General features: G+C 34.2%; 1 protein-coding gene across 10 annotated transcripts in view; it reads left to right on the forward strand.

Moving 5' to 3' along the window:
* MLLT10 (MLLT10 histone lysine methyltransferase DOT1L cofactor) overlaps positions 1-25,661 on the forward strand; it is a 221,778-nt gene that overhangs the window by 181,936 nt on the left and 14,181 nt on the right. For all 10 annotated transcript variants that reach the window (XM_074266892.1, XM_074266889.1, XM_074266886.1 and 7 more), the window contains 2 exons: positions 23,700-23,817; positions 25,155-25,227. In XM_074266892.1, coding sequence (XP_074122993.1) covers positions 23,700-23,817; positions 25,155-25,227 — 191 coding nt within the window. The remainder of the gene's footprint in view (positions 1-23,699; positions 23,818-25,154; positions 25,228-25,661) is intronic.

The raw sequence follows: 25,661 nt of genomic DNA on the forward strand, positions 1-25,661 counted from the left end.
CTCTAAGCAGTAGCAAATTTAGAGCAGTTTTTCATATGACTAGACATAGTTTTGATTTCTTATATTGAAAACTGCCTGTTCATATCCTTTGATCATTTATCAATTGGGTAATGACCTGTATTTCTATAAACTTGACCCAGTCCTTTGTATATTTGAAAATTGAACCCTTTCTCAGAGACATAATGTAAAAAAAATTTTTCCCAGTTTTATGCCTGCCTTCCAATCTTAGCTGCATTGGTTATATTCTTGAATGCTCGCTTTTTCTTATTTGGTCATAAGTTCTTCCCCTTTGTATAAATCTGATAAATAAAACATTCCTTGGAACTACTTTTATGTCTGAATCATGTACCCATTTTGACCTTAACTCTGTGCATGATGTTAGATGTTTTATACCTAATTTCTGCTATACTACTTTCTAGTTTTCCCAGTAGTTTCTGTCAAATAGTGATTCCTTGTCCCCAAATCTTGGATCTTTGTTTTTGTTTAAACTAGTAAGTTTCTGTTGAATACCTAAGCAATTCCACTAATCCACTACTATTTTTTTTTTATAAGCCAGGATTATATTGTTTTGATGATTACTGCTTTGTAATATAGTTTAAAATTTGGATACTATTAGACTTACTTCCTTTGAATTTTTTTTCATTTATTCCCTTAATATTCTTAACCTTGTTCTTCCAGATGAATTTTGTTATTATTTTCCACTTATATAAAATAGATTTTTTTTTTTTTTTTGTATTTTGATTGATATGGCACTGAATAAGTAAGTTAATTTAGGTAGAATCATCATTTTGTTTGTTGGCTTAACCTACCGATGAGCAATTAATCTTTCTCAATTTGTTTACATGTGACTTTATTTGGCTAAACAGCATTTTGTAATTTATATTAGTTTTTATAGTTTCTAGCTTTGTCTTCATGGGCCAACTCCCCAAATATTTTGTATTGTCTACAATTATTTCAAATGGAATTTACCTTTCTTTTACTTCTTGCTGTACTTTCTTGGTAATATAGAGAAATTTTGATCATTAATGTGAATTTATTTTTTATCTTGCAACTTTGCTGAAGTTGTTAATTATTTCAACTAGTTTTTTAGGTAATTCTCTAGGTTTTTCTAAGTATACTTTTGTGTGGTACAGAAATGGTGAGGGGTCACCATTTAATAAAAAAAAGCTGTAGAGAGCTCTAGAGAAAAGCAAACTTTATTGTACATTCTCCTGAGAAGGGCATCCCACCCTTCGACTAGACAATCGAAGAGAGGAAGCGCCTCCTGTGGGCAGGACAGCACCTTTAATCCCTAACCCAAAACGTCCCCTCCCACCACTGACCCTCATCTTCATTGGCTGAGAGTCTTACATTCTAAACGCGAGATCTACCCATGAAATTGAAATTGACCAATAAGTCCATAGTTGCCCATATTTGGATGAAATAGGGAGATGATATCATAGGAGGGCAAGGCAAATGCCCTTTGCTCGAACTTCAGAGTCCTTCAGGCCTACTCGAACTCTGAAGTAGATGAAGCCTTACTCGATTTTCACAACTGTCTTGAAAGATCTCACCTCATCTCATTCACTTTAGATTTCTCTATTTATCATTTGCAAAAAAAAGTAGTTTTGTTTCCTTATTGCCTATTCTAATTCCCCTGATTTCATTTTTTTAATCTTATTGCTATAGCAAGTATTTGTAAAATAATATTGAAAAATAGTGGTGAGAAAGGACACCCTTATTTTGATTCTGATCTTATTGAGATGGTTTCTAGCTTATCCCCCATTACAGTTAATGTTTGCTGATAATTTTAAATTTATATTGCTTACCAGTTTAAGGAAAGCTTTATTGATTATTATTATGTTTTTCCAGTGATTTTGATAGGAATGAGTGTTGTATTTTGTCAAAAAACCTTTTCTTCATCCATTGAGATACTTGTATTATTTTTATTATTGTTATGATCAACTATGGAGATAGTTTTCCTAATATTGAACTAGCCCTACATTTCTGGTATAAATCCGACATGATCATGATGTAAGTAAGATCTTTGATATTGTTGTAATGTCCATCCTAGTACTTTATTTAAGTTTTTTTAGGTCGGCATTCATCAAAGTGGCCTATACTTTTTCTGTTTTAAATCTTCCAGGTTTGTGTCATAAAAGGAATTTGGCAAAAGTCCTTTTTTGCCTGTTTTCCAAATAATTTCTATAGTGTTGAAGTTTTTTGTTCCTTAAATGTTTTTTATCAAACACTTGTGAATCCATTTGGTGCTGGAGATTTTTTTTCTTAATGAGTTAATTGATCATTTGTTCAGTTTCTTTTTTCTAAGATATAGTTCTTTAAGTATTATGTTTTCTTTTATGTTAATTTGTACAATTCATAATTTTGTAACTTTCACTTAGATTATCACATTTATTGGCATATAACTATAACATAACTCTTAATAATTGCTTTTGATGTTGAATTGGGGATTTTTATTTTGTTCTTCTAGTTGCCTGCCAACTCTTATTGTTTTATTGATGTAAACATTTAGAGATAAAACGTTTCTCCTAAGTACTCCTTTGGCTGTATCTCATAAATTTTTAATTTAATAAAAAATCTGATTAGTTCATGTTGTCATTCTCTTTATTATTATTATTTTTCTGAGGCAATAAGTGACTCGCCCAGAGTCACACAGCCAGAAAGTGTTATGTATCTGAGGCCAGATTTTAACTCAGATCCTCCTGATTTAAGGGCTAGTGCACTATCCATTCACATCTAGCTGCCCCTGTCATCCTCTTTTATGAAATTGTTGATTGTTTCTATAATTCATTCTTTGACTTAATCTATTGCCATTGCTCTTTTTTGAATATACCTCTTATTGAATTGTGGTCTGAAGAGGATGCATTTCATATTTCTGTGTTCTCCATTTGGTTTTTTTTTTTTTTTTTTTTTTTTTTTTTTGGTTTGGTTTGGTTTGGTTTTTATCTTGGATTAGTTTTCATCAGAGTGCCATGCACAGCTGAGAAAAAGCTATACTCCTTTTTATTCCCATTCTTTTTACTCCAGAGATGTCATAAGCAACTTTTTCTAAAATTTCATTCATCTCCTTAATTTTCTTGTTTATTTTATAGTTATGTTTATCTAGTTCTGAGAGGAGAAAGTTGATACATAGTATAGTTTTACTGTATTTTTCTTTCTGTATCTCATTTAACCTTTCATTTAGGAATTTGTATGCTTTGGAAGTTTTTATTTATTAATAGAGAAGAGAAAAGGGTCCCTTCAAGATCTTGTCTTCAAGGATCACAGAAAGAGTTAAACATGAGAAACATAGGGTCTGGATGTAGTTTTGTTTTATTGTTTTGGCAATAAATGATGAATAAGGAGAGGAAAGAAAAACTCGATTCAGAAAATTAAGAAAAAGAGGCATCTCATGAACCTTAATCTTATCTGAACTAAACCAAGAGGATGCTTGATTATTCTCATCTGTTTAGAAAGTTTTTTTATAAAATACATTTTATAAAATACTTCTATAAATCTATATTTTTCTTTTGTCTTGTCTTTTTTTTTTTTTTTTTTTTTGGTGAAGAATGAAAGGTAGATAAATAAAGGGTGTGATGCAGATAAATACAAAATCAATGTGGAATGTATGATGAAGATAAATACAAATTTAACTAACAGAGGATAGATGGAGATAAATACAAAATTAAAATTCCTCAAAAAGAAATGGGTTGAACTTGTCCATAAAATAGAGAAGGAAGCTAGAATACAAAATATTTATAAGTATTTATAAACTATTTAAATGTGTAAAAACTAATAATTTAAAAAAAATTAAAATTTTAAAAATCTAAAAATTTAAATATATGAAAACTATTTATATCCAGTGATCATAGCAGTATAAAAGAAGGCAGCTTTGAAAGACTTTTTAAAAATCTGATTAATTCATAAACCAGAAGTCAAATGATAAAGTATGCATCAGTTCTAGCTCTTGACAGAAAGGTGATTGACTTAGAGATACAGAATGACATCCATTTTTCAGATAAAATCAGTCAAGTTTTGCTTGACTATACATATTCATTATAAAACAATACTTTTATTTTGGGGGAAAATAATCATAGTGATTCTGGTGGAACAAAGAAAAAGATCCTATCCTAGAGAGATCAGAAGGGAAACAGAAAAACAGAACAATGTTAATATATGCTTGAGAAAATCAGTATAAGCATAATATCTAGGGTGATTGAGTGGATAGTGTTGAGCCTGGTGTCAGGAAGATCTGAATTAACATCTGGCCTCCAACATTTCCCACTTTGTGACCTTGGGGAAGTAACTTAACTCTGTTGCCTCCATTTCTTCACCTGTAAAATGAGCTGGAGAAGGAAATGGCAAATCATTCCAGTATCTTTGCCAAGAAAACTCCAAATGGGGTCATGAAGAGTTAGATACAAATTAATGTTACATATACACATAATGGATAATCACAATATAGACATTTTTTTTTCTTTTTTACACAAATATTTGTGTTTGAAGTCATGTTCATAATAAAAACTTTTTAAAAATGAAGTCTTTCACCAAATATTTGGTGAATTTTATACAACTGAACATGAAATACAGTGTTTCAAAGCAAGGCCCAATCTTACTAAATTTTTCATGAAAAAAAAAAAGCTTTTTTAAAATATAGCTTTTTATTTATAAGATATATGTATGGGTAATTTTGTATTGACAATTGTAAAACCTTTTGTTCCAGTTTTTCCCCTCCTTCCCCTCCCATTCCCTCCCCCAGATGGCAGGTACACCAATATGTGTTAAATATGTTAAATATAATATATGTATATATATCCATACTGTTATTTTGCTGCACAAGAAGAATCAGACTTTGAAATAATGTACAATTAACCTGTGAAGGAAATCAAAAATGCAGTCGGACAAAAATAGAGGGACTGGGAATTCTATGTAGTAGTTCATACTCGTTTCCCAGAGTTCTTTCACTGGGTGTAGTTGGTTCTATTCATTATTGAACAAATGGAAATAATTTGGTTCATCTTATTGTTGAAGAGAGCCACGTCCATCAGAATTGATCATCGTATAGTATTGTTATTAAAGTATATAATGATCTCCTGGTCCTGCTCATTTCACTCAGCATCAGTTCATGTACATCTCTCCAGGGCTATTAATTTTTTTTTTTTTTTTAAAGCCCCTTCACACTAACCATGTTCTATGTCCCATTCTCATCAGTTGTAATCTATTCTCTGTTTTTCAGTTCTAACCTTGCCTACCTTTTCCCCATGACAGAATATAAGTTTGCCTTTCTTTTCCACCCATCTCAGCATTTCCATCCTTTCAGTACTCAGTATTTTCTCAGCCTTTTCAGGATTCTTCTCTGACTTGACTTGCAGTTCTTCCCAATCATAGATTTAACCAGTTCAGCTCTACGATTTCTTTTACTCTGAAATGCCTTGCCCTTTTATCATGCTATCACCCATGCTAAATCCCAATACTGAATTACTCCCATCATCTCTTTCTGCTGCTTCTCACATACTGAACAGAACTGGGTCAGTCATAGAACCAAGTTGACTAGGTCAATTAAAAAAAAAAAAAATCTTATCTTCAGCTAGACCCTCCCTTAGTTGGCATATAAAGTCTTCCCTACCTTCTCTCTCCTCTCACACTTTTTCTGCTTTTGACTCTCCTGATCCTCAACAAACTCTTCATCTTAGAAGTTCCTTCCCCTATGCTTCATAACCTGTAATACCTTCTTCTCTGTGGCCTCTTCCTTTGATTGGCTGGTCTCTTCCAGAACCTCCAATTTAAGGAAATGGTTCCAGATCTGCTATGTCTTTATTCATCTCCAGGATGTTCTTGACTTCCCTAGATTTTCTCTATAGTCCTTCTGCTAAACACCTCCTCTTCCATCTCTTCCGTCACGTGGTACCTGCATCTATTCCTTTTCCATCACCCCTATTTTCATTTCCCTTTTATGTGTTTTCTTCCTCCTGCTGGAATATAAGTTTCTTGGAGGCAGGAACAGAAACTTATATTTGTGTTCCCAGTGTTTAGAAGAGCACTGGAAATATAATAATTAATACATATTTGTTGGGATTTTTGTTGTCATTGTTTTTTGTTAAGGATCTTGCTAAGATCGAGGACATTTGATATAAGTTCCTATTTCACTTCATCTGAGACCTCTTTATGAATTTCTTTTCTCTTGAACTCCAGTCCCATACTGCATATAGAATCGCTTAAACTAGTTTCACAAAAAGCTTCTCAAATTCAGTATTTTTAAAAGAAAATTATCATCTTTAGTTCTGCTGCTCCCCAATTCCCTTTTTCTTCTGGAAACAGTACTGTCCTTTCAGGTTCCCAACCTTCTAATCTCACCTCTTCACTCTCACCCACATATGCAGTCAGCTGCTAAATATTGTGATTTGCATCTTTTGTAATCTGATCTAACTGCCATACTCTATTGAAAATTTTTCTCTCCAGAAATATTAATGACCTCTTCATTGGCAGATATGATAGTTTTATCTAAATTTTAGTATTTGTTAACCTGTTGGCTGCATTTTGCCTTCCTGATCTTCTTTTCTTGGCCTCTCTTCTCTATGGTTTTCATGACATAACTTTCTTCTGGTTTCCTTCTTGTCTGTCTGACCACACATAGTTTCCATGTCTGATTCATGATGTATATTGTATTTCTTGTTTGTGGGTGTTCTCATGTTTTTTTTTCTTGCTCTTTTCTCTCCTCCTCTATTTTTTCTCTTGGCAATGTTACCAGATCCCATAGATTTAACTATCATCTCTGTACAGATGATTCCCAGAACTATAACTTGCAGCCCCTGACTCTCCATTTACCTTTATCCATGAATTACAACTACCTATTGGACATTTCAAGCTAGATTTCTAGAGATCTCTTTACAAAAGAGAAGAGAAATTCTACATTTTTTTCTCCAAACCATTCCCAGCTTTTGTAATCTATAGAGTGTTGGGTCACCAAGAAGACATTAGTTCAAACGGGTCCTCAGACAGCTATTAGCTTTGCGGTCCTAGGCAAGTTGCTTAAGCTCCAGGTTTCTTTCTTTCTTTATTTGTGAAATAAGAATAATCATAACACCTACAGGATTGCTGAGAGATAAAAGTGGATATTTATAAAGCATTTAGCCCTGTATAGATTCTTGAGAAGTCTTCCCTTCTTCCCTCCCTTCCTTTCTGTTTTCTCTGTTTTTATTGAAGAAATCACCATCCTTCCAATCTCGCACATAACTTGGGTATTTTCCTGAATTCTCAATCTACGTACCTTTTCTTCTTTCACAACAACCCCTTCTCACCATTTAACACAGCTTCCATAATTAGTTCAGACCCTCATCACTGCTTTCCTGATTATTGTGAAAACAGTTTCCCAAGTTTCTCTGTACACAATGTTTTCCTCAGGAGTGTGCTGTGCCCTGCCAGGACTTGGTTAGCTCCATTGATTTCCTGCTATCTCTGGTCCCATTGTCATCGCCTCTCACCTGCTACTTTCCCCGCTTTCTAGGGCAGCTCTGCTGGTCCATTTCTAGGCCTGGATGGCTTTCCCTCTTCTCCTCTTCCATAGAGATACCTTAGGGTCACACAACAATCTCTCTCTAAAGGTTCCTATATCTTCCCACTCAGACTCACTCCTTTGCATGTATTTATATTTATTCAGTGTTTACTTGTTTAGTTCATCTTTATGTTGTATATAGCCTTATTTGTACTTGTTGGCTCTTCCTGAGAACAGAAGCTCTTTGGAAGGAGGAACTGTTTGGTTCTTTGTTCTTATGTCCCAGGAATCCATCCAGTCCTTGTTTGGTTGGTGGTCACATTTGTCTTCTGTTCACAGTTGTCACTCTAGGTCAAGTCCTCCTCAGCTTTCAACACCACCATTGCAGTGTCTTTCTGATTGTTTCCCTATCTCCTATCTCTCTCCACTCCTGACATCTCTCACACTGCTGCCAAAATGATTTTCTTCAGGCAGTTTTTATTACTTAACTCTGCTCCTCAGTTTTAAAATTCAATAGCTCCCTATTGCATCTAAGATAAAATATAAAAACCTTCATCAATCTTTCTAACCTTAGTATACATTGCCCTTCTTACATACATTGTGTAGTCTAGTCAAACTAGCCTTTTTTGCTGTTCCATCTCCCTTCACACATTGACCATTTCTTGTGACAGGATGCAAACTAGTTTCTCCTTTGCCACCTCATAAACTCCTTCTCTTTCTTCAGGGGCAGTTAAGCATCACCTTCCATGTGAAGCTTCTGCTTGCCCCTATGTAATAAAGATTACCATAACCTGAGTTTTATTTTGTATTCACTTTGTATACATATATACACAGACACATATATCTATCTCTCTCTATATAGTATATGTATACATATATGCAGTACCATGTTTTTCTTGATAATAAGCTTCCTGAGTGCAAATATTTCATTTTTTGTTCCATATTTCCATTGCCTAGCACAATATCAGGAACATAGTAGTCACTAAAAAATTATTTGCTAATTCAATGATTTTTTTCCCCTCATAGCCTAAAACAATACAAAATTTCATGAATGGATAAAATAACCATTTGGCTCTAGATATTATTAACGCTCTTAGCTCATCATATTCCTGGTTTTGAATCTTGTCAGTTTTTATTACTTGGAGATTTCATAGAATATGCATTTATTATTAATTTGTACTCTTATATGGCATTCTAGAATTAGCTTTATCTAAAGGTCTTAGATATCTTAATTGAGGATTCTTGTTTGGGATATTATGTAGTGAATGTAAATTTTATTGGCATGATTAGGCATGTTACTGTTTTTGAGAAGCTTAGAATTTAATTGGGGAGAAAAAGCAAGATTTTTTTTTTTTTTAATGGATATTTTCAGATAAAATAGTTATTTGAAAGTGAAAATACTGGGCCTTTTGATTTTACTGGTTGGTTTTTAGTGTGATTGACTTAGGGAATGATTCTTGAAGATTGTGTTACAACATAAAGGAAAACTAGAACATTTCTTATATTCTTTTTCTTTGTGCCATCCTCATCTAGCATAATACTTTCCAAATAAATGCTTAATAAATATTTGAAAAAGAAATGTTATTTAGTGTTTGAGTAAAGATAGAAAAAAGTTTAAATGCGATGCATTGCAGGAAGGCAGATTTGGTTCAAATGAAAGGTAATAGAATGTCCAAGATGAACTTAGGTTTAGTTATTTTTATAGCATGTTGCTGTGAACATTTTATTTATGTCAGAAACAAGTGATGTTTGATGATTAATATGAATTATCATAGTACCTTTTTAAACAACTAGTGGGGGATATTTTTAAAGGTCTTTTCTATAATGAGGTATGGCAAAAGGTGATGGTTGAAGTAATATGGCTCGTCTTCTTTCCTCCTTCCCTTTTTAAATAAAATACATCTTTTCCTCTTTGTTGTCTGTTGTTTTCCAGTCTTTTCTCTCAGTTAAATTTGGTGAAAGATGAGGGGAAGATACCTAGTTTGAAGAGGCTAGACTGAAGGGACAAACAGAACTACATTGTGAGAATACAGAGGTCACAGTCTTCCAATGTTGGGCATTGATATGGTTTAGACCAGTGGTCCTCAAACTTTTTAATTAGGGGGCCAGTTCACTGTCCCTTAGACTGTTGGAGCGCCGGACTATAGTAAAAACAAAAACTCACACTCAGCCCAGTGCCGGATGTGTGCGTTGCTAAGGCGAGTTTAGGTCAAATGTCACTTCGGGTCTGATTTTGCCATAGGCAGGCCATATATAAACGTTCTCAGAGGGCCGCATCTGGCCCATGGGCTGTAGTTTGAGGATCCCTGGTTTAGACATACATGTTTTGCACTGTGAATGGCCCAGGGAAATATTGCCAAATAATATTCCATTATAAAGGAAAGTCCAATTAAAGCATATCCCCTGATTAAGACATTTAGATATAGTAAAATGGACAGAACTATCCTGGACCTGGAGTCAGATGAGTTCAAATCCAGCCTCATGCTTTCCAGTTTTGTAACCCTGGGGAAATCATTTAACCTCTGTTTTCTCATTTGTAAAATGAGGGTGATAAAAACACCTGCTTTCCTGGGTTGTTGTTTTGGTCAAAGAGTGTTAGGATTCTTACAAGGTACTAAGACAGTGGAATTAATAAAGACAATAATTACCTAATTTAGCATGGTTCAGTACAAGGAGATGTTATGGGCCAGAACTTGAAAAGCAAGAAGCTCTCAGGGCCAGACACACAAGTCCACTAGAAGTTCATTTGGAGGAAGCTAGAGGCAGAAGCTGGCAGAGGCAAAGGACTAGCAGCAGGAGCTTTCAGAACCAAGGAGAGAGAGATAGGCCTCTAAGAAAGTTAACCGGGCCCCAGAAAGGAGACAAGACTTTGAAGGAGACAATAAAAAATTTGAACTTTAACTCCTGGCTACATTTGGGGTGATTACACTGGACTGAAATGAAGGCAGCACCCAGAAGCCCCCCAAGAAACCTGCTCTCAGAGAACATTATATTTTAGAAAAGAATATTATTACAAAAGAGATCATATTTGCAAAACATTTTGCAAATCGTATTGCTGTATGTAAATGCTAGTTTTAATTTTAAAATTGCTAGAAGATGAGATACTGTTAGGTCATTTAGCAGTTAAAAGAGAGAGGTTTACTTAGTCATACCATGGAATGGACTCTCTTTAAAGACATTATATAACTTGGCCCTAGTAGACACAGGACCTTTCCCCAATTCCTTGTAAGGACTCATGGTGTCTGGGGACTTCCTACAAGTCAGAAGGGGTCAAATTCCATGTAGTTGAGCCTTTTTAAATGATCAGGGAGCCATGTCATTGCAGCCAGAGGCTACCAGGAAACTTTGTCATTCTAGGTATCGATGGAGCCTTTCCCCACTATTCCTACTAATCAAGTCCCCCAGGATGGGGGGGGGGGAGGAAGAAAGAAGAAACAGCCTTGGGGAGGTAGTGATCCTCTTGCCCCTCTTTCTGAAGGAAAAGAGATCATAAATCCCTTGAATATAGAGAATCATTTATTTTCTTGGATGAGGGGAAAGACATATTGTTTATTTTCATTCCTCAACTCTTAAAAAAATTTTTTTTTTCTCTTGGTTTCTTTCTCTTTTGAAGTCCTTACTCACCCCACCCTCATCTTTTACATACTTGAAGCCTTAAATCCCTTGATAATCCAAAGTTCCAAATCTGTACTGTCTTCCCCTATCAAGTCACATGATACTTTGGAAGCATGTGTGATTTTGACTACTTGAATTTAATAGTTTGTGGGAATGGTGGATAGAGTGATGGGCTTAAGACTTAGGAAGATCTTGGTTAGTTAGCATCCTTTCTCTGATACTCGATCATGAAAAAGTCACTTCACCTTGATGCTTTATCTCTTCATGAAAATGCTATGAAAATAATTTAATACCTCAGAAGATTCAAATGAGATAATTTAGGTAAAAGTTTTTAATGCGTAGATATGTCAGCTGTTAGTACTTATCATTTGACAGCTGTGCTTATGTTTTAGGATAAACATGTTCAAATGAATATTAGATTGGTGAAATATGTATAGCTACATAGTAAAAAGTAGCAAGCACGATCTTCCTTGTCCTTTTTTCTTCTCTTGTCTTCTTCCAAGAAGACAATTGTATGTCCCAATACATGAATGTTTCTGTCTCTGATCCCTTATATATATGGATAGAATTCTTGGATACTTTTTGAAAAGAGTAGATGAGGCTAGTTACGAATACTTAAAGCAAAAATATGAACTCTGCCCATCATATATATTTCAATTGGATGGTGATGCCTAGCTTGTTAGACCAACTTGCTTATGGATGGAGTGCTGGGCTCTTGGTATCCCCAAGGAGGTTCCTCAAATGACTGGGATTTGGATAACTCCCTTCGTCCCTAAGACTTTTTACTAAATTACCACCTACAATGCTATGATTTATTTTATTTCATAGTAGAAGCAGCAACATTTCTTAAATGCTGTAAAACATGATGTAAATTAAAAACATACAGTGAAGCTGTTAGGTTTTATAACCTTTCCTATTACTAATCAACCTGCAGGCTGTTCAGTATTTGTTGAGTTATGGGATTTGGGTTTTGTTTGTTGTTATTGATAAATACTAACACATAGGAATTGTTAGTACCGCTGTATTCTTGAACAGCAATAGGTGCATCGTGGACCTATCCTAATGTACTTGTTAGTAATGTACATTAATAAATAATATTAAATTTGTTATATAATTGTTAATGGTGAATTTTTAAAAATTTCTCCATTGATAATAGTAAGTGTTCTTTCCAAAGCATAGCTTCTGTAGATAGGGGAGTGACATATTTTACTGAGAAGAAAACCCGAGGCTCTGAGAATTTGCTAACTTGCCCAAACGCTGGAGCTAATAGCTGAATAATGAATTTACATGAATTAAGATGAGTAAGAGAACTCCAGGTATTTTCTTTTTTCATGAATGAAAAATAATTATTTACGTAGCACTATGATATGACTAAATTTCTTTAAATAAAAACTATTGTGTTGTCACTTTTATACAAATGCTTAATAATATAAGGGTGCATATTTAAGTTACCTTACAGATCTTAACAAGTAAATTTTTTATGTATCACTTTTTGTGCATATATTGTTCTTATCATAAAGGCATAAGGTGTTTTTGTTTATTTTTTTTAAGAATCCTATGGTGCTATTCATAGTGATGTGGATTTTAAATTTGATGTATAGGCAGATTGTAACCCTTGCAGTTATGCTCTGTGTGCTTGAGATCCCTTATAGTTTCAATTAGAGAAGTTATTTTCATTTCCAGAGCTATTATATAAGAGTCTTAACGACATAATGATAAAATTATTGCAACAGTTATGATAATTGTGTAATTATATAAGGGAAAAGAAAATGCTGCAAATCTTTGCTGTTATGATTCCTTATTGTCAATTGTTTAATCCCTTCACAACATACACACACTTACAGAACTTTTTTGAACTTTTTGTTTTCTTAATCTGAGTCCCTTCTTTGTATGGTGTGTATCACAATACAGAATGGGGTAGGAAAGACCAGGTATGTGTGGTTGTTAACCCATATAGACTATCACCATTTTATGATTAACTCATTTATGGTGTGTCAAGATTTGTGCTCAAGATTCCACATAGTCTACTGGAAAGTGAAAGCTAGTTATTGAAATAACTCTTTTTAAGCCAATTTATGGGAGCTTGTCTGGTTTTGTCTAGTTGTTTTTATTTGTCTTCTGTGTATCCTCTTTTAGTAGCAAGGATAGGTCACTCCAGTAAGAGGTAGGGTTACAGATTAGAGAGTGAAAAGATAAATGAGGGAGAGTGACTCTTATAAGTAGTTTTATCTCTTTTAATTAAGTGAAGAGTTCTATGTTGAGATCTTTTTTATCACTGGACAAAGTCTCACATGAGCATTTTTAGTGTGCATTTCTCTTATTTCATTCTTTACATAAAGTCTGTTTTAATTACTCTCTGGTTACTTCCAGGCTGAATTAAGCAAAAATCTCATCTCTTCTCATTCATTATGTTGTAGGTTTGGGGGATGGGGGAAAGAGGCAATGAAGAGGAATTTACAGCCAGAGGGAAAATTCCATGTAACATGTGACTCAACTAGAAGAACAAAGAAATCTTAGTTGCTGGTAATCCAGGATTCCTTCAAATTAAAATCTTTACTGTTTCTTCCCTTGTCGAATTCCAGTAAGATTGGTCTCTTATAAATATGATCACCCAGCTAGGCTGAAAGGCAGCAGCATGATTTTTCACAGCACTGCGAGCTGAGACAGCTGCATCTCTGTTCACCCACCAGCCAGTGCTTTTGGCCTTCTTGCTGAAGCTTATTTAGCCCGGCTTATCTGGTGCTGCTGTAGCAACCATCAGTCTCCAGGCAACTGAGTCACATTGACCTCTGGGTTGAACTGAGTGTAATGCTACTTCAATTTAGCCGCCTGAGACAATAGTAATGGTGTGGAATGTGTAAAATGTGAAATTTTTTAGCTTCTTTCTGTGTGTTAAAGGTACAAAAATATTTAGAAGGAATAGAATGGTTAAGAATGACTTCAAAGATTGTGAATGCAGCAGCTGGTGAATCTTCTGTTCAAGGCCACAAACTATTTCTAATCGAACTTTCATAAAGAATATAGTTTATGCTTCATTTCACATAATTCTTGTGTGTTTCATTTTATATGGAAATTCATTAAAGGTAAATTACTTGGCATAATGATATCAGTACCTTCTGTAACCAGGATAAATAGTATTTTAAAATAATTTTGGAATTCTCATTCAGTAGTTAAGAGGACCAATATACTATCGCAATTTTTTTGTTTATCAAAAACTTGCTAAATTTAAATACCGTTTCCTTATATCTTTATTGCTTAATGAGGGCAGTAATTCTTAGTGGCTGGCTTGGTGCCAGCAGGTTAAAAATGCAGAGGTCATTCTTGATCTTTATGCATTTGGTTTAAAGAAAAATAGACAAGCCTCTGTTTGGCATCTTTGCCACTATTAGAAAGGTTAGTGGGCAAACTGCTAAAAGGAGAGGAGAGGGGGAAGTGGCCAGTGGAATTTAAATAGGCTGGAGTGACTGGTTGGTACATCCAGGACCTTTACTGGAAAGAAGTTAGGAGGCATTGTATAGATGTGAGCAAATCTTGAGTTTGATGACCAAAAGTGGGGGGGGAGGAAATTACGAAAAAGAAAATGACATGGCTCTTTGACAGTCTAGTTTCAAAACTTAAATGTTAAATATATTTGTTATATTTGTTTTTTAAACATTTAAACTTTAATGACTAAAATTCAAGAATATGCAAGTTTAGAACATATTAGTAAACCAGTGATATAGTTCTGCTGCTTCTGTGGTTTTTTGTGTCTGTTGAATTTTGATGCTGCTCTGGGTTTTGTGTCTGTTGAATTTTGATGCCTGTCTGCAGCTTGTACATATGTTTTACTAAGGATACATATCTACTCTATATATGTTATTATCAAAACAAAGAAGATAAGTTTCCCATGTTTAAAAATCTTTTGGAGGAAGGAAATTTATAAATTTATCTGACATAGGTGTCATACAGACATAGATGTCAAAGAGAGTTTTTAGAATAAGAGATTTGGGGTTTTAATCTCCTTGAATTTACAAAGTTGTACTATATGTTCTTTGTATGTTTTATATTTTAGTAGATACAGGATTGATTTATATGTCTATGCCGTTTTATTTTTAGATATAGTGAATCAAGAAATTATTTAATCCTATATTTAACTAAGGTGTCTTTATTAATTGAAGTGTTTTAAACTTTCATAAAGTGTGTATATCTTGATTTTTTACTAAGTAGATATGTTTAATAAAGAGAAATGCTATTCTAAGCAAACTATTTGGAAAGGGAAATAGTACAGAATTATTTTGTTTAGATTCTCTTGGGTATAATGTTGTTAATTATTGCTCTTAGCAATAACATACTTGGCACAGTATAAAATGGATGATATTGAGTTCTCAGAAACAGATTATAAGGAAAATAAGAGTATTCTCCCTTTTTTTGCAAGGAATTATGAGGGATGATTTTTATCACATGTGAATTAAAGCATTTTTTGTTTACCTTCCAAAGATCCCACATGTGTGAATCAAAATTAAAATTTCTAAATCCACAGAATCAGAATTGTTCTTTTAAAGAAAACATTTTCAAATTATAAAAATAAATGTATGCTTGTTTGTAGTATCAGTGGTTTGTTTATTAGCACTTGATGAGGGGACCCTATTAGAGTTCCATGGTTCCATATAATGGTTCCATTAATATTCTCAGAATTAAAAAAATAAACGCCATAGTTGGCTAACTTTTTTGTAAATGGATTATTAAAAGTTAAGATAGCTTTCTGAGAATGTTAACTTTTGAATGCCTTTTAAACGGATAGTTTGCTGAAAGTACGTTTTAGCTCTAATTCTTAAAACATACTTTCCTTCATTAACATTTTAAGCATCTACTTTCTGAAAGGTAATTTTAAAATTGAAGATAAATTTTAAATTATTTTTATTGCCAGTTTTCATGTACTACATATATGTATGTATGTATAAATGTTCTACATATATATTATGGATTATGTGCCTATAATTCTAACTTCACTTAGAGGAAATATTTGATCAATTTAAGGAAAGAATAAGATGAAATCCATTTGTTATGAGTAAGATAAACCAACCATTTATATTTTATAGACTGAAACCTTAGCATTAAGAGGATGGAATGATTCTTATCTCCATACCCATTCCTAAACATTATAAAGTTTGCCAAAACCCTATAGTACTAAAGTGTTACCGATGACTTAAAAATTAAAAGGAAAGAGGTGTACTGATTAGAAATAAACTGATTAAAAATCTGTTCTGGAATTGGTTCTTAGACCCCTTCCTGTTGTCCTATCATGAATGAAGGAGTTCAGTAATGGTTTAACTACAATTAAATCCCTCCCCCTTCTTTATGGAAACTCAACTGTGGGCATTTCAGCATTAGCCTAAACAATGGTTTTGAATATGTTAAGCCCCTAACAATTAGGGAGCAGTTTGGGGCATTGAATAATGTGGAATGATGCAATTGAACCTGACAGCTTCAACAGTCAGCCTCCTCATGGGACCTGAAAGTTGTTCACACTTGGTTTCATCTCTCATCACACGCTGAGTATTAAAACCTTACTGGTGGGGAGCTGAAACAGACAGAATTGGGTTCTGTTAGCAAAAAATATTTCAGAGTATCAAACCTAAAAAGAACAAGAGAACGGATAGGATTGTGTATTGTCACATGTGTTCCTGTTTCTCAGAGACCATTTGTGATATATATAAAAGTGAAGAGAGTTTTTCAGTAATTGTATTTCAGAAATGTCTCATTAGCATTTCCCCTGTAAACTTTTTCTAACCCTACATAAAAGTTTTTATTCATTAAATTTATGAATAAAAGTCTTGCCATTTAAAATTACCTGTTCTTTTATAATAATATTTCTGCAAAGTCATTTGAAGATATGCAAATATACAGTTTTTTCTTTGAAATGTTATCTAATATTCACAAGGGAAATGAATAATGCCTTCATTTTCTTAATGTTCAATTCAAGCTATTTACCACATTTCCTATTTTAAAATTACTCTTAAATTACAGGGTGTGGGTGGATGTGTGTGTCGGGGTAGTGTTTTCGAAAAGTAGATAAGGTGAGCATTGCAGTTATATGTTCTTGTGAGAGCCGAGTATTAAAAAATAAAAAGATTCAGTATAGGGAATATCTTTGGCAAGGTTGCTAAAGACCTTTTTTTTTTTTTTTTTTTTTTTTTAAAGACATGTGAATTGGTTATTAAGGTTTGATGAAAAAAGACTGCAGTTTTTAAAGTAAGTACTACATTTTAGAACTTGTTTGAATCCTTTGACCTTAATGTGTATTGACAGGATGATTACGCATTTTTAATAAATGCTTGCTGCAGCCTGTTTCTGTAATGAGTGTGGTATGAAGTTCCTAGTCCATCTCTAAATAATTCATTACCACTATACTTTCCTAAAAGGGAAAATTGTAGCAAACCTAAGGTGCTTTTGAATTTCTTTATGTACATACCTTCCCTTTATTAGTGCTTATCAGCCCAAGGGGGTGGGGTGGAGGGAAACAATACTAAGTTTTAAGACTTAAATACTTAGGTAGTTTCATTTAAAGTGACTTTCTCCCTAGGAAAGATACATAGAAAATCCCCAAATTCTTTTAATTTGGTTTATATTACAGTTAAACTTTTCATGAGACATGTTTATGACTGTAAACAAAGATTTAAAAATTTGGAAATGAAATACCAGTTGGGCAAAAGCTCAAACTGAAATTTTAAAAATCATGCCAATATTTTTTATCTGGAATGCCAGTCTACTTAGCAAACTTAATTTCTGTAATGTCTTTTGTTTCAAGTTTGTGTACCTCCTTGAAAAAGACTTGTTAAGCTTTAAGTATATCTAATGGTAACTTTATCCAGATTTGTTTAGGAAAATCATGTTTTGGCTCAGTCACCTAATATGTTCCATCTAAACATGTGTTGATTCTGCCATGATAATTTGATTATTTATAGCAATCAGAAAAGTTTTATTGCATTGGTCTGCCTGTTTGTTTAGTAGAAATTACACTTAATTAGGCTCCCAATGAATTGTGAAAATTGAAGTAGTAGAACTTAGTATAAGAACCAAAAAGCTTTGCAAAGTCAAAGGTGTTTAACTTCCCAGTCTTAAATTGCTTTTTTTGAAAGTGTCAGTTTTTGAAACTTAGAAAGTGAAGCTCTATTTCAGCAGTTTAAAATGTTTTAGTTTGCAAAATACTATACATTAATTGGGTGGATTATTTAAGTTTTTAGTAAGTGACTCTCTGGTTTTAGAACAGAGAATCTAATTATTTAGAGAAAGCAATTAGTTTTCCTTCTAAGATCTTTCTAGCCCCAGACAGAAGCAAGGTGATAGTATATGTGGAAAGAGGTGGTCAGGGAATCGGGGAAGCTAAGTTTAAGACCCTAGAAGGGCTCTGACATTGAGCAATTTATTTTTTTCATTTAAAAGAGGTTATCATCAATGTTCCCAGAGTATTGTTAATTCCTTGAAAAGGAAATCTGGAAAAGACCAAGGAAACGAATTTTTCTTTTGACTTGCTCAAGCTATCTTTGTTGGCAGCTAGTATTGCATGTGTAGGTGTATGACAGAGAGGGTAAGAGAGAGAGATGAGGAAAAAAAGTATGGGAGAGATAGGGCTCTACTGGAAAATTTTTGGTTTATACTTTTAATTCAGACTTCATCAATTATTTGCTTTCCTAGGTATTGGTGTTCTTACTCTTCACAGTGTACCAAGATTTATGTAATAGACACGTGGCCTACAGAAGCATTGTACACATGTACAAATGTACACATATTATACATATGCTTTTTGCATTACCTTGATAGACTTATGGTAAATAGTTCAAAGGACACTTACTTGGAGTCAGAAAACATCTGACCTAGAACCCAATCATAAAGTCTAAAGTCTTTCTAGGTGAAAGCCCACTAACATTTCGGAACCATCTTCAGCTTAGCACCCATTAAATGGGGATAGGAAGCAATGGTGAAGCTATCTGTATAAGTGCTAAGGGAGGTGGGCTGCCTTTCCCCCATATCCTGCCCTTTTCCTGACCTCACTCTGCCCTTCTGTCATGTTATCTTCGGGTACTGTGTTCTGCCTGCCCCCTCCTTTCCTCTGGCACTGCCATGCCCCTGGTGCAGACCTTGCCATTTGGGGTAGTCTGCTGCTTGTGCTCTCTCTCATCATTCAAGCCATTTTTCCTCTGGTTGGATACCTCTGTCAGGTGGGCCAACCCTGCCCCTTCGCAAGAGAGGCAATGTTGGCATTGGCCTCCTTGCTGTTCTTGAACAAGAAATACTTACCCAGGCTGGTCCTCTAGGCCTGGAGTTCTCTCCCTCTTGATTCTATGCTAGAATCCTCTTTGATGTCAGGGCCTTCCCTGGGTGGGTGATTTCATTTTTATCTTCACTACTTTGTAGGTGCATTGTGGTCTTCTCCCTTAGAGTGTGAGGGCCTCTAGGGCAGGACTGCCAGATTCTACTTTGTATCTTTGTATTTACCATTGTGCTTTATATAGCACAGTATCTGGCACCTGGGAGACAATACATGTTTACTGACACAAGTGTATTAGCTTTTCTATGTTATGTTTCATCTTGTTCCCTCATTTAATTTTTTTTTTTTTTTTTTTTTTTTTGGTGGGGAGGCTGGAAGCCTTTGGATACCAGGTTTAACTTTTTTTAAATGAAAAAATGCTTATCTGCTTTTGCAAAGAACTTGTCATATAAAGAGCTCTTACAATCTTTGTTCTTAGATTTAGTAATCACTAAGTAAATATGTTTGGTTACTTTTAAATCTTTATCTATACCTACTGTTCTTTTGCATTCCATTTGAGTTGTGATTATTAGTCACTGATTTTAAATGGTTCAAGTGTTCAGAATGTTATCCTTGGGTACGAGTTGGGTTTCCTTTGTATTTTGGTGTACTATATTCCAGTTCTTCCTTATCTTTCTCGTTATTTATGAATTGCTCTGTGTAATCCAAAATATTTCTCCTAAGTAAATGAACTATATCTTCCCCTTAGCTTGTAGGAAAATAGGGAACCTTCTGTCTTTCATGACTACTTCCCCTTTTCATATTATATATATAAATTTTACCATTTTAATTTTAAAAGGGTAATTTTAAAAACCTTCCAAACTAGAAGAGGAATTAATTTTTTCCTTCATGCATCTCTTTGGCAGTGTGAGAAAAAGCCTTATGGACTTCTCAGAATGATATTTTTAAATGCATAAAATAAGATATTTAGGATTACAAAGGAAATGCATTGTGTCTAATAACTATATCATTTTAAAAAATAACTTCACACATCCCTGAATTTTAGAGCTTTGTTGTACTTTCTCAAGGTGCTGGTAATTTAAAATTTGACATCTTATCACCTTTCCAAATCCATGGCAAGCATAGTTATTTTAGGTATGGCCCTGTTGGGGGATCATCTGTATCTTCCAAAGTAAGAGGAGCCAGAACTGGAACCCTGCTCCTCTTATTTAACAGTATAACTTTGACCTTTCTGGAAGATAAAATTCATTCCAAGCTGCCACCCAGATGAAGGCTGGGCTCAAGTAGAACAAATTTAGATTGTCTGAAACTGGGCTGTCTGTGAGGTAGGTCTGAAAATCCAAGAGCAGTTTATCTGTCAGGCATAACTTTGCCTGCTAGCCCTTGTGTTTGCATTGTAGGCTGTGACTTTAGGTAAAAACCTTGCTCTTAGTTCACTATAGCTGGCACTATACAAAAAAGATGTGTCCATTGGGTTTTTAATATTTCTTATGTACATCTGCTTTCATACCAAATTATCTACATCCTTTATAATTCCCCATTAATGTTTCTTTATCTTTAACTTATTAACGAACTTTTTCTATTTCCTTAATCCTTTTTTTTTAAGTCAGAATAGTCCTTTCAGCAAGTTGCCTGCTATAAAAATGCAAATTGTTTTTGTTATTCTTTTTATTATTACTCCCACTAAATCCATTATCTCATCACAGAATTTTAGTATCTTTTTTTTTTAAAATCCTTTTCCTACTCTAGTCCAAAAGTCTTCAGAAACTTCATATTGTCTCAGCAATTCCTATGCAGCTCTTTCATTATATTTTAGAATTATTGGTCAAAAGATGACAGCTAGTTCAAAGTCTGTTGAAATGGAAAATACTAAGTCAAAAAGAGTTATGTATTACTTTGCTCTGTAGTTAAATAGTGTTCAGTAGAAATATGGGATTAAAAAAAAAACAGGGAAAGCTAGGATACATTTTTTGTTTAAAAGTTACTTTATTATAGTATTAGCATATCTAATTGTCATGATTTTAAAATCTCTGTAGATTTAAAAAATATATATGTTCTGAACAGATCTTTTTAGCTGTAGAATTTCACAACACAATAAAACCTCAACTATCTGGAACTCTCAGAGAACAAATAATTCTTCATAGGGATTTTTTAAAACTCAGCTGTACCTCTTTAATCATCGCTATTTTTAAAAATTTTAGTCATTTTAATGGAAATATTTTTTACAAATATATTACACAATTTAACCTTTTCTTGATTAAGGTCATCATTGTGATATCAGTTATTACACTTGGCTGTAATATAGTCATGTTCTCAGGATTTTTTAAGATGTTCAAGATTTTCATTTTTTGGTTACTCCTATGTCAGACTGTGGTGTTGGGGTTTTCATTTTGTTTTGTTTTCTGTTTTTATGCGGGCTCTCCTTGGATTATCTTTTTCTTTCATTGCCATCATTTGCCATTTCTTGTTCCTCTTTGTGTGCTTACATGCAGCACAGTCCTTTAACTGTCTTTTGTGGTTTGAAAATCAGAAGACCCAACTTAGGAAAATTGTCTTGCAAAGCAAAAATACATAGTCCCTGAGGAGTTGCCCAAGTGCATGAGCTTTTGTATAGATATTTCGATTTCCTAAAGACATTTATTGCTTAGTTCCAGTTCTCAGTAGCCAAATGAGTCAGGTAGGATTGTCTTTTTGATTATGTAATATATATTAGGAATTGTGTTCTGTTTGACTTATATAAGAGGGAATATTTGTTAACATCTAATAGAGTGTTTATTATTTTGGAATTTTTATCTCCTTTTTTGAGGCCACTAATTGATTGTTAAATAAGACATATTGAGAACTTAGTAGATTCTTATGCAAATCTTCAATTAAGAGGACAAATGAAACACAAAATTGACAGATTGAACTTAAAGCTACATGAAATTGTGAACTATAAGGTCTACAGTATGGAACAATAAAAAACATGAACTAAATTCTGCATCACTGAAAGCATTTCTGTGAATATAGAAGTCCATTTATCATACTTAATAAGTTGGCCAAGAGCCAAAATGTAATGGCTGGGTATGATTCCTTTCAGAAATACTGTTTAAAGTCCTGTACAATTTTGCTAGTAATAACTGCTATGTCGTCTTGGTCTCTAGTGCATGGTTATAAACGTCATTCTGTATCACGTGTTTGACTTTTCAAAATTAAAAATACTCCAGTTCTTGGAAGTCATATTCAGATGTCTTTTTTTTCCTGTTTTAAAATATCTGTATAAAATGAGTGATATTTTATGGATCATTTGTATGAAGAGTATATTCTGGGCCAGTTAGAATTTCATATCAGAACCCCATTCATCTGAGTGATGTGATGATGTCCTTTCCAAATGTAGCATTTTAAGGCTGTAGTATTCTTCGAAAGGGAGAAAGCATGCAGCCCAGTGAAGAAGGCATTTTTATTACATTGGATTATGCAAGACTTTGGCCAGCCTCCTTTGCTTCATCTGTTTAAGGGTTCATTTTCGCTTGTTTGGCACAAGTCCCAGTAGAGGCCTTCAGAATTGTGGTTAGCAACATGAATGAATTACAAACTTTGGACGAGCTCTTCAGTAAGTCGTGTTGGCCAGCTGCCAAAAATACAGTGCCTTATATGGGGTCAGGGCAAAGCTGCGATTTGGTGAGCCCTGTATTGTATAGAAAACATACTTGTGATGCCTGTTTGCTTTCTTTTAAAATAAAAACAAAACAAAACACCACCACCACCACCACTACTACCTCCCCCTCCCCCCCCAAGAAAAAACCTTACCAGGCTTCTGTCTATCAGAACAGGAAGTTACAAAGTACTGTGCAGGTTTTACTAATGACAGAGTAAAGCAAAGGAAATATGGCCTGTGAGGCTAGATGTGGAGCTGGAAGTGAGACCTTTTGACCTCCCCATGTCAGGGACCCAGGCATTTGTGAGACATCTGTTGTCTACCTGCCCTTATTTGGTAAGTGCCTTAATAAGATTAAATAATTAGGAGGAAAACCACATGATCACCATGCTCCTGAGTTCTGGCCTTGCCTACATATTTTCAAATTGGAAGCAATATAATTCATTCCCTTACTTTGTATGCGTCATTCATTTTAAAAGTTACTCAAAACAAAAATTTAAAAATCAGAATTTGGGGAAGTGAGAATTAAATTACTACTACTCTCTATTGTTATTTCATTAGAAATCATAATCTCCTTAATGCTTTTTCCGATAAACATTTTTTGGTTGATGTATCTGTGAGGACACAATACCTGGTAACAAGGTTTATTTGAAAAAGCTAAAAAAGGAATAACTAGTAAAAGCTGTCAAAATACAAGTTATTTATCTTTGCACTTTTTTCCCCTTTAGGCAAATACTCTGTCTGGATCTTCCTTAAGTCTAGCTCCATCCCATATGTATGGCAATAGGCTAAATCCAAATTCAGCAATGGCAACTCTTATAGCTCACTCAGAAAACAGTCAAACAGGTAAGTTTCAAGAAATAGTGAAATCCTCCCTAATTTAACTCTTTAAAACTAACTAATTTTATTTGTAAACTCTAGGAGTAGTATAGTTACTAAAGGATTGTGTGATTTCCCCCTCCCCCCCAAAAGAATCACAGTTGGAAGTAAATGCTCTGCTGTGCCACAGAATAGCCATGTGCATTTTTTACTGTCTGAAATGTAAATGTTTAAGCAGAGCCATCAGCAGGCAGGAATGCAGCAGCGTCTCCTGTGACTTCTGTGATTGATGTGTTCAGTTCTCAGTTCTGCGCAATGAAAGTAACATAACACGGGGTTTCTCTGTGAACGGAGGCCTAAACCTTTATTTGCATAATTCATGAAATTGCATTACACAAACTTGGTTTAAAAAAAAAAATCCTGTTAGAGAACTTCTACAATGTTTAGTAATCCTGTGAATATTTACCAGTTGACATTTTGTAGCATTTTCCTCTTCTCCTGTTTTAATGAGCCACTGGATTTGCTTTGTTTCATTCCATCCTTAAGGATTTGTTGACATGTCCAAGTAGTCATGCCTGTTTGGGGGAAGGGAATGGGTTTAGCAGTTTACCAAGAATGGATCAGTCGTGTCTTTGCCCTCTAAGGGGTCAGAGGTCACTTGACACAGAATAAGGGGAGGACAACCTTGAAGGGGGCCAGATAGGGTTGTTATTTAACTGAGAGGCCATAGGGAAAATCATCCATTTCAATTTTACCAATGGAAAGGATTTTGTGTTAGCTAGTGAAATAGAATTTTAAACTACTTTAAAAGTGTATCTTATTTTGTTTATTGAAATTTTCATACTAATTTGAAAAGAAGAATAAAATGATGTCCAGGTAATATTAAATCCTGATCTAAATATTCACATTAGACTCATAAGGGTCAACATATAAAGCAGTACGTGTTTTATGACTTGTCTTGGGATGGAAAGTGTTAAAAAATACAAAGCATCAGGATTTGCTGTGATAAGCATACAGATGAGCTGTCCACAGCTGTGATTCATTACTTTCACCGTAGAAATTAAAAGTGGCTGAGGGGAGGGCACTGCAAATGCAAACCACGCTTCCGTGCTGTAAAATTGAAAAGAATGAAAGAACTGAACATAATCCATGGCCTTCTCCACCCACAGAAACGTGTAGGGACAACGCCTTACACGCTACAGTTCAGCAATTTTAAACTAGCAACATATTAGTTCTTTTACCTTCATAGTAACTGCAGAGGTAGTACTTCTAATATATGTTTTAGGGGAAAAATCAGAGCAGCAGCTTAAAACCTCTTATCTAGTGAGAGTCACTTTATCAGCTATGAAATATTTACACTGCAGATCCAGATCTTGGAGACAATAGCCGCAGCCTTGTTGGCAGGGGAAGCTCACCCAGAGGAAGCCTCTCACCACGGTAAGCATTATTTACACTGTAGAGTGAAGGCAAAGGAAACATGCCGAGATTTGGAAACTTCTTTATCTCTTTATCAGTAGCATATACTTATGTGAGACCATAAAGAATTATGTAGATAAATGTCTTGTCCAGACTGACCAGAAAAGTAGTTTTAAATTTATGTGAGTGTTAATTTAAACACATATGATTATATTTACAAGTTAAAAGGAATGCCTTCTCTTAAGCTTATATAATTGCTTTTAGTCTGCCTGTGTTTATCGTTTTTATTTTTGCCTGATGATAAAATCTAATCTTTCAGGATTTTTTCAATTGCTTATTTTTGTTGTAAAATATATAGTTAAAAAAAACCCACTTAATTGCACTAGATTAACATGATATAAGACTTTTTTTGTAAAATTGAACTAATTTGTTTTATAGAGTAAAATGAATGTAGA

The sequence above is a fragment of the Sminthopsis crassicaudata genome, chromosome 5 (genome assembly GCF_048593235.1).
Source record: "Sminthopsis crassicaudata isolate SCR6 chromosome 5, ASM4859323v1, whole genome shotgun sequence".
NCBI classification, from domain to species: domain Eukaryota; kingdom Metazoa; phylum Chordata; class Mammalia; order Dasyuromorphia; family Dasyuridae; genus Sminthopsis; species Sminthopsis crassicaudata.